General features: G+C 38.0%; 1 protein-coding gene across 1 annotated transcript; it reads left to right on the top strand.

Moving 5' to 3' along the window:
* The first annotated feature begins 1,759 nt into the window (after positions 1-1,759).
* On the top strand, positions 1,760-10,153 carry LOC127869652 (plasminogen-like). The gene is made up of 9 exons (XM_052412310.1): positions 1,760-1,790; positions 2,322-2,540; positions 2,881-3,138; positions 3,686-3,718; positions 4,171-4,383; positions 7,312-7,458; positions 8,220-8,330; positions 8,681-8,716; positions 9,912-10,153. Exons 1-9 carry the CDS (start codon positions 1,760-1,762, stop codon positions 10,151-10,153), a joined length of 1,290 nt encoding a protein of 429 aa, XP_052268270.1.
* The last annotated feature ends 208 nt before the right edge of the window (positions 10,154-10,361 follow it).

The raw sequence follows: 10,361 nt of genomic DNA, 5'->3' as shown, positions 1-10,361 counted from the left end.
GAAGTAAGAAGTTTATGTCAGCCAGTAGTATATGAAAGTCTGAAGTATATAGAAGTAAGAAGAATATAGAAGTAAGAATTTTATGTCAGCCAGGAGTATATGAAAGTCTGAAGTACATAGAAGTAAGAAATATATAGAAGTAAGAATTTTATTTCAGTCAGGAGTATATGAAAGTCTGAAGTATATAGAAGTAAGAAGTTTATGTCAGCAAGGAGTATATGAAAGTCTGAAGTACATGGAAGTAAGAAGTATATAGAGGTAAGAATTTTATGTCAGCCAGGAGTATATGAAAGTCTGAAGTACATAGAAGTAAGAAGTATATAGAAGTAAGAAGTTTATGTCAGTCAGGAGTATATGAAAGTCTGAAGTATATAGAAGTAAGAAGTTTATGTCTGCCAGAAGTATAAGGTAGTCTGAAGTACATAGAAGTAAGAAGTATATAGAAGTAAGAAGTTTATGTCAGTCAGGAGTATATTAAAGGCTGAAGTATATAGAAGTAAGAAGTATATGGAAGTAAGACGTATATATCAGCCAGGAGTATATGAAAGTCTGAAGTACATAGAAAAAAAGAAGTAAATAGAAGTAAAAAGTATGTATCAGCCAAGAGTAGTTGAAAGCCTGAAGTATATAGTAGTATGAAGTATATAGAGATAAGAAGTTTATGTCAGTTATGAGTATATGAAAGTCTGAAGTAAGAAGTATATATCAGCCAGGAGTATATGAAAGTTTGAAGAATATATAAACGTAAGAAGTATATAGAAGTCAGACGTATATAGCAGTCAGAAGTATACAACAGTTTGAACATGTAAGTCGGACTAATTGATCGTGGAATTCATAGCATTCGGACTTATATAGCACGGGTACAAGATGGACATATGTTATAGAGACAATTAATGTTCGCACGGGGTACGTGCGGTGAACGATTCTAAGCAACACAGGTTTGTACAGATTGTACGCCTGATATATTTCTTAACGGAATTTATCAATTTATCAATTGCGTACGATTACTTTGTGTGAGTGTTTATGTTTACTTCGCCTATGAAGAACTTTTTGCCCTCACAATATTTCGATCGCGATATTGTTTCTTCTTGCCACTTGATTTGACGTCTTACAAGCTCCCTGCTGGATGGCACGTTCGCGACACAGTGTACACCAATCAGTTGCATAGCAACCACATGACTTCATGTGATCATGGCGCTACAAATATTCATAACTTATTGTGTTAAGATTGTCACGCATTTCTTCGAATCCTATGGATGAGAGATTTATCCCATTAAACCAATGCAACAACTTCCACAACGTTCATTAATTCACTATGAGAAATTCATTACTTGTGTTATGTCGCTCCCATGCATTATTGCGTGCGCCATTTAACTAAGTGAGAAAGGCATATTGTATATATTAATATCTCAAACATGGAGTATATACGACATATATTGTTTGGAATATACATGATGTTCCATATGACCAAATGTGCAGGTAAATCTACATTTATTTTCCTGCAACATCGTTAGGAATTATAAAATTCGCGTCGTGCGGAAATGAGTCTTAACAGAATGCGGTGGCGAGTTGATATGGTTAGCGAACGGGAGGTCACGAGTTTGATCCCCACAATAGGGGCGTTCTAAAGATGTCCCCTAAAGACACCTATTACTTGTTCTACCAAGCGAACGGCATCGAAAGCGTTTAAATGCGCCATAGGCTTTCGATGCACTCGAGCTTATATAAATAGGTTAAAATAAAATGGGTATTATGAAACATGATAGCCAGCCTACACAGTCTGGTCAGGAGTAACCCAGTATCCTTTAACTTCACGCAAGGTTTCGTAATGACAGCTCATTAGATTTTGCGGATGCAGTGATATATCTGTAGCAATTCTATTCAGATAATAACCGCACGACACAGCTGTTTTGGTCATACCGGTATTTTATAAATAAATGCATTTTATAACAAATTGTACCGGCATAGTTCAAACTGATCGAAGTGTCATAGTAAATAAAGGTATTCTTTTCCATGGACGCTCGCATTTTGCATTTAGTAAAAATCGTTCAAACCAACTATAATGTCAAGTAACCCAGGTTTAGGTTTTGTTTTTAGATACATGCACTTGCATGTATATTTGATGTATTTACTATGGTACACATTCGAAAAAGAGTAATGCAAATTTACTGTATGATTTTTAGTAAGTGGCGTATTTAGGATCCATTGAGATGCATTACGATTTTTTGATAAGTTTATTTGCGCGTGGTTTAAGATTTCGCACTTTAAAAAAATATTTTTGCAGATCTAACTGTTAAACTAACTGCCTCTTCTTTACCCAGTTGATTGTGGACCGCCCGCTTACAGCGTGTCCATCGATATGCCGTGTGCCGAGTTGGACCTGGACTCTGTGGTCTCGCCAGCCGACAACCTACAGGGCGCTATGATCGTGTACCCGTGCAAGAGCCTGCTGATCCGAACGAGCGCCAAGCGTGACTATTGCCCCGTGGAGCTCTGTGAGGCATCAGGCACGTGGCGACCAGCCGATGTCTCGTGCGGAAGTAAGTATATTTCGGATCCGAATTATGTTGTTTCTTTATAGGCCCGATTTCATTTATATAAAAATGTTGTGATTCGTGTTGATTCCTCTGTAATGTCGTATTTTATAAATCGAACGTACGTAAATTGTCACAAGTGAAAATATCTTAACACTTCCTCGGCTCCGCTTCATTAGGTGCTAAAGATCGGGAAGCACTAACGTAAGTAAAATAAACAATATTTTCGACATCTATTGTATATTTCACCATAAAACAAAAATGTTGTTTCATAATTTAAAACCGTTTTTAGACACCGGAATAAACCAGGGTCAATTCCCTCGTTGATTTGTGTACTTGTTGCCAGGTACAGAATGTTATCAGACGGACTCCACTACATACAAAGGCAGAAGAATATGCACTTCAACTGGCATAATGTGCCAGCGGTGGGATTCGCAGTCACCGCATGCGCACAACTACACTGTTGATGGGCTGTTCCCGGAAGGGAACATGACTGCCGCCGGAAGTTACTGTCGCGATCCGGGTGGCTCGCGCGGTCAACCTTGGTGTTATACAGTGGACCCGAATGTTCCGTGGCAGTTATGTGACGTGCCAAACTGTATCGGTAAGCAATGAGCAATAACGGATAGCTGGTACTCCGCGGAACCTTTCAGACAGTCAGGTAAATTTTGCAAAATACACTATTTGACAAACATTTGGGCGATCAAGCACAATTTGTTGCGAGGAATTTGACAATATCGCCGGTAACAAACATGTGTGTCTGATATATTGACTGAATGCCTGAGAAGATTTAAACCTTATCTGACAGGTGTTTAATGGGTCTGGTCAACACATGTGCAAAGATATCTCTTAGTTCTCGAGAAATGGCACAGCTCATACTTGATATCTCTGCGGAAGGTTCATCACATTAGTATTTCAAGACGAAGCACATATGGGTATACTGACCATTAGAATAAGTTGCTAACTTAATGACTGTGGCGTTAATTATTTCGACAAATTGTTCAGCTTTTTCAAATGCATAACTGTTCAAGACTGTACGAGAATAAATGGACCGTTTGTATAATACTTAGCTTTAAATCGTGATTAGTATATGTCATTATTTCTCATATAAAGAATGAGTTTTTATCAGTGTCTTTTAACTTAAATTTCAGATGTAACGATCAGTCAAGGCACCTGTCCAGGCGGTGAGCATTTTCATAGTAGCCTCTCTCTGTGAAAACAGGGCTTAATGTATGTGCGTAAAGTGTCGTTCCATATTAGCCTGTGTAGTCCACAATCAGGGATGCCACTTTCCGACTTATCTGGATTTCCACTTGAATGAGACCTAGACTTCTTTTAGAGAAAAATCAAATACACGGGAAGGTTTTGCCCCTGATGAGGTTGTCCTTACTTCACAGACACTTAACGCACACAAAGAATGCTCCGTTGTCTTTGACCTAGTTTTTGCTATTGAATAATTTATGTTTGATGATATATCACATGCAATTTGACATGTTATTGGGATATGCTCAAAATATTGATATCAAAGAAAAGATCACAAATAAAAAAAATCATCTCTAATATGTTTTGAAAAACGAACAGACAGAATGAATGTGTAAGCCATTTGAAGCCATCTGATGATATTTTTTTTGTTAAGACTACTGCGGCGATCTCATGGCCGCCGTGATCACAGACAACCAGTGCATCGAGGTAGATCCGGTCTCCTCGAGCTACCCGCGTAACGTGAACGCAAATGTAACGAACACATGCACGAGCCTGCTGAGCGGCTTCACTTCCGTCATCAGTTACTGTCCCGTGCGCACGTGCCTTGCGGATTCGCACTGGACAAACAACAGCCTCTCATGTGGAGGTAGTGACGTTTGTAGTATGTATATGTATGAGGGGGGTGAATACACTAGACACAGTATATAACGCGCCACAGATTAAACAATTCGGTTGTTTTACAAGATGAAATTATATTTTATTCAAATTTTGCATTGCGATATGTCTCACATATGTATGTGCTTGTCATTGGGGTGTTAGGGTATTACCCGTATTACATACAAATTAACGAAATGGCTAGAAAAAAGTTATTTATAACGTCAGTGTATTTGTTCCTCCATTCTTAGCATGTTAAGAATCAAAGCGCTGAAGGCACTGAAGTTGTTCGCTATTGCATAATTTAAGACGCAACTCATTTTTTTCAAAATTAATCGCAAGTTTGAAATGAACACACGCCATTTAAATTTATAAGGAGTGTGTCATAACGCACGGATCGAGATTTGTGTTCCCTTTTAATCATCCTATTTATTTTATAGAGATAACTTAGACAAAATAACAACAACATGCCCCTTTTTGGACGTTCGGAAAGCATAGAAAGTATGCTGAAAATGGTAATGAGAACTGAATATTAGACAATTTGCAATCACCATCATATTAAATTAATATTGTTGGAATATCGAATACCTATCTCACTGAGAATATAATTTCATGATGAAAATTCCCTGTACAAAACTTTTGATTTTTGACAACATATTCAAATTCAAAATATACAATAAGATAATTGATGAAAGTAAATAAAAAATAAATCTGCGAGCAATACTTTTTACTAACGAATTAGGTAGTAATAAAGACAGCCATGTTGACCCGTACTTTGTTGTTTATGCATTACTTGTTACCCTAGCAGTTCACACGGTGTCAAAAACTCTGACCTAAACGTAGTTATAGAGCACTAATGCGCTTTTTCGGGGTAGTTGTTTTACCCATCTTTTCACCTTAAATGACGTTTACATAACGCCAGCAGACACGCATGAATATTTTCGAATATTTCATAGGCTGATTCGAGATAAAACCTCTGAACTTTGGCTACTACACCGTGTCTGTGCTCAGCACAAAGGATGTAGCACTGTTCAGTGCAAGGAATTCTGGACTACTTTCTGTATGTTCAAACGACACAGATTGTGGCCCAGTTACAATTACGCGCTTAAACCCATCTCGCAGAAATTCAGGGACAGTACTCGTTCACTAAATCGTCCGGGGAATATATGTTTGACTATCGATAAACACAGTTTTGCTTTCAAGATAAGAAAACAAACATTACCGGAATAGTATAGTGTCACGATAAGAGGTATATCGTTTAATTATCCAACCACAATATTTGCCATACTCGGTCAGCACGTCTGGAAATCGTTCCTGAACGCCTTGATAGGCTGCCCTTATTTACAAGTTCGCTATTTTGAATTCAATTTTGTATCGAAAAGCATTGTTCTAAAATGTGCCATTTACAATTAGATTTTTAATGACCCTCGTCATGCGAAAATGGGTCTTATTCCATATGCGCCCATCATATATATAACCCATTCAGCTGCGCATCTCTCAGTCTGGTCAGGAGATACATAATGAGACCATAACACATTGAGTGAATTTATACCGGACAACATCGCCTCTGATCAGACTGCTCAAATCCACATGTTGGGTTGAAGATACGCTGTCCGAAACGCATAAGACCCATTTTCGCATGACGCCGCTATGAAATTGTGATTTAAATGTGTCGAAAGAAAACTGCGTTTAAATCAAATATAAAGATACGATATATTTCGAAAGTTAAGAAATATACTCATAATAAGGCATGTGAGGACACATATGATGTGCACTCCCGTAGTATTATTTGTATCTACTTACACTAATTTGTGGTTTGACAATGATAACACACATTTCATGCGGTGAATATGCGACTTACAAGTGAAATAAACACAATTGTTAAATTTTTGTTTTCAGTTCATTTATTTAGAAAAGTAAATTGCAAACTTTATTTCAAATTCTGCATTTACGCTGACTACCTTTTTAAAAGATATTTCTTGTTATATTTAGTTGTTTTTAAATATTCGGTTTTAAGCGATTTTAAAGCATTTTTGAAGTTGTCTTTAGTATACCTGTAGAAAGGTGAACTCATGTTCAACGTTTTATAAATTGAGAACTGTGAATATAAACAAGCTTAACCTTCTACTATTGCGTTGTTAGCACCCGTAAATACAAAAGATCGCCGCTATCTGTTCAGAACAAAAGATCGTTTCCCAGAAATATCAAATTTAACCCCGCTGTAGAAGCATGAACGAGATTACGAAACAAATAATTCTTGTTATATTTAATTGTTATTTTATTTTCGGTTCAAGCGATTATAAAGCATTTTTGTTGTTGTCTATCGTATCCCTGAAGTTATTGTTGAACTCATTTTCAACGTTTTATAAATTGAGAATATAAACAAGCGTTACCTTATACTATTGCGTTGTTTTCCCGATTCTATTAATAGCCTCAGATTATGAATGACCTGTACTACGTCATTAAGACGCAGAAGATAGTGGACTATTTTAATCATTCATAAATAATTTCTTCCGCGACACGTATAATACAAACATTGTTTATTGATTCTTTTCTAAATAAGCTCCGTTCAAAAATATTCCATTTAACACGATATTCACATAATGTTTCCATTTGTGATTGAATATAGTTGGAGAACTCAAACATCTTGCATAAATTATACAACTCTTTCTCGTGCGGATACGGCAGGTGTGGCGGGTAGTAGGCTTTCCGTAGATAAGCCGAACTGACTTGAAATTTTCAGAAACAACATTAGCTGTTCGCTACGCGAACAACTAAAAATGACTAGATAGATATTACATACTGACAAGTATGGGTTTAAAATATTACCGTTTAGTAACAGATTAAATTCAAATCCCTGGAGAAACTATTTTTAACAAGCATAATATATAATTTGTGTGCGCGCTTTTTATGTTTTCAGTGAACGAGTGTTACACGGCGGGCCAGTCCGCCCAGTACACGGGACGCCGCACGTGCACGGTTACTGGACGCACGTGCCAGTCCTGGATGACCCAGAGTCCACACGCCCACCCCTACAACACCCTGGCGTCCTTCCCCGACACTTCCGGTAAGCATCTTTGTAAAACATTATCCCGTATGTTTATCTTGCATATGGAATCTGTTCATCTATATGTTTGTAACGTAAAAGTGTCGCCTTCATGAAACTCTAACTTTTAAGTACTTCGAAATTTAAAACTCGAAACTGCTGCGAAAAGTACCAATACAATGTGTACATCAAGAATTGACACATAGGTCATCTAATCATATGTTGTAAACCTCTTTCCTACCAAATATTTATTATCTGTGAGTCGGCTTAAGTAGTATCTAAATCGTTAACGCAAACTTAAGTAAAAAAAAGCACATACTATATTTGTTTCGTTATTACGTGTGGCGATGTGACTTGATTTTCCATATGTAAACTACATCTCTGTGCTGCAAAAATTATTCCTAATGCGAGAGAGATATGACGGTATACTCTGAAATTGTATACTATAGAGCCGTCCTCTGTGAAAATTGGGTTTAATGCATGTGCGAAAAGTGTCGTCCCAAATCAGCCTGCGCAGTCCGCCAAGGCTAATTAGGGACAGCAATTTCCGCAAAACTAGTATTTTGCTAACTTTCTTTAAACAGAAAATACCATAATAGCGAAAAGTGTTGTCCCTGATTAGCCTGTGAGGACTGCACAGTCTAATCTGAGACGACACTTTACGCACATGCAATAAACGCCCTCTTCACAGAGCACGGCTCATATCATTTCACTCGGACGACGAGCAACTGAACAATTACTGGTGTGTATCGTGAAGTTGAACTCCCACACACACCTTTCAGTTGCCGCCCTGGGGTCTCACTGCCGGGACCCAGGGGCTAAGGGACAGCCCTGGTGTTATACAACCGACCCGGGGGTGGAGTGGGAATTATGCGGCCTTCCAGAATGCTCCAGTACGTAACATTGGCAAAGGAAGTGATTCCATTGTATTTTCCATCTCCGCACTACATGTAGATGTCTTATTTATAGTACAGTTGTCGATTCGAAAATGGTTGTCCTAAACGTGAGTTTTTTTTCAAGTTAACAAGTACCTGTCGATCTTGAGATAAAAAATTTGTTTTAAAGTTATAAAACTATTGTGGCGGCACAAATTATATATGCAATTAATACCCTGAATAAACCCACTACATTTAAACTTTTAAATGTAACCTATTTAGGGTATGCTGTCTGCGGTATGATGAAGGGCACTGACATTATTCACCAGTATATTCAAAATAGTTAAAAGCATTTCGTTCCTTTCCAGCCCTTCTTGTCACGAGCGGCACGTGCCTACCAACAAGTAAGCTACCTGCGTATGTCAGTATTCCTTGCACCCTTTAAATGTAAACATTATCTCAGCCGCGTGATGCGAAAATGGGTTGTATGTCAGTGTAGTACCATACAGGCCTGCACATTCACACAGTCTTGCCTGGAGCTACCCTGTCCACTATAAAGACACGCACAATTTCGGGTCTCATTAGCGGACAGGTTAAAGCATGCGCTTCTCACATATGGCATAAGAACAATTTTCGCATGGCGCGGGTCATCTGTTCTGCTTGTAAGTCTGGCGAATTCATTTACAATATTGCTTCTTTTGCTACCATGCAATCCGCTTTGCTTTTTGTCTTGTAAATCATGCGTCTGTTCCGCTGCGTATCTCTAGCCACCAGCTCTACCGGAAGTACCGTCCTGACGCCTGCACAGACGACAGTTGCGCCGACACCCTTTCCGGGTAATTTATCACATAAACCTGCTTCCGCGTTTTCGTTGAATCAATCATCCATGCATGGTTTTTACGAATAATATACCATTATATCAGTGCGCATGTTTACTAAATTGTAAATCCTTACCAGTATTTAAATCAATCATAGTACTACAGTCAGTCAACCAGTTTAGAATAACCCTGCAAAAAACGTTCATTCTTTTGACCACAATAATTTCTTTTGGGATTTATGTCAATGTGAGAAGATGTAAACATAAAGGGTAAAATTTATTTTGTATGATAACAGGTTAGGCCAGACGGCATATGCAGTTTTTTGTCAAAAATAGCCAATTAAAGTTCGCCCTTCGGAAAATTATTAAAAATCATTCAACATACATCATTAGTATTTCAAAATATTGTCATTACATTTGTTTTCAATCATCAAAAAGTTTATTTAAAAATAATAAAGCCTTCTATAGCCATATGCACATTTCAAAACATAACTCATTCAATCAGTTCCGGTTAACTTTTTGCTGCATGTATTCCCCCTGTAAGCATAATACAAAAGCTTTCTTGATACAACTTTGTTAATTTATTCCTTTACCTAATGTTTACCGTGGACACTTATCATTTTGTTTTTATTGGGGAATTATGGAAAATTTAATACAAATTAATCGGAACTGCTGATTATCCGGAACTGGTTGACAAACTGTACATATTCCACTTTTTTTCTCTCAATTTTATCCGAAGATCGTTATTATTTGTTTTGTTTAATGAAAATGTATCTTAAAAGTTACAGACGTCCGCTACCAGCGCGTTTTCGCCGACAGAGTGGGCGTTCAGTTGCAGACTACACTTCCCAACATCCGATCTGCTACTTCCTGCTGTCGGCGCTGCCATCAGATGACGTCATGTATAATGGTCGTGCATGATGTCCCTTCAGAAGCGTGTAGCCTGTACGCAGAGGACGCCGGAAGTGTCAGCCCCGTTGACTGCAGCGCGCTGAAGTGCTTCGTGTTACAGTCGCATGTGTAATGTGAGATCTGTCTCGTAGATATGGGTTCTTTAGTATGGAAACTTTAAATCTAACATGATACTCGCTTACCGTCATATACTAAAGTTAAATGAAAAACAACGTTAGCATGGTGAGCTTCCCATAAACAACGCAGACTGACGCACAGAACCACGCAGAGAGCATAAAAGAATGCAAAATATTGTTCTCTGTTTAATGGCACAGTTAAGC

The sequence above is a fragment of the Dreissena polymorpha genome, chromosome 2, assembly GCF_020536995.1.
Source record: "Dreissena polymorpha isolate Duluth1 chromosome 2, UMN_Dpol_1.0, whole genome shotgun sequence".
In the NCBI taxonomy this organism is placed as follows: Eukaryota; Metazoa; Mollusca; class Bivalvia; order Myida; family Dreissenidae; genus Dreissena; species Dreissena polymorpha.
This window is presented reverse-complemented; position numbering and strand designations above follow the sequence as displayed.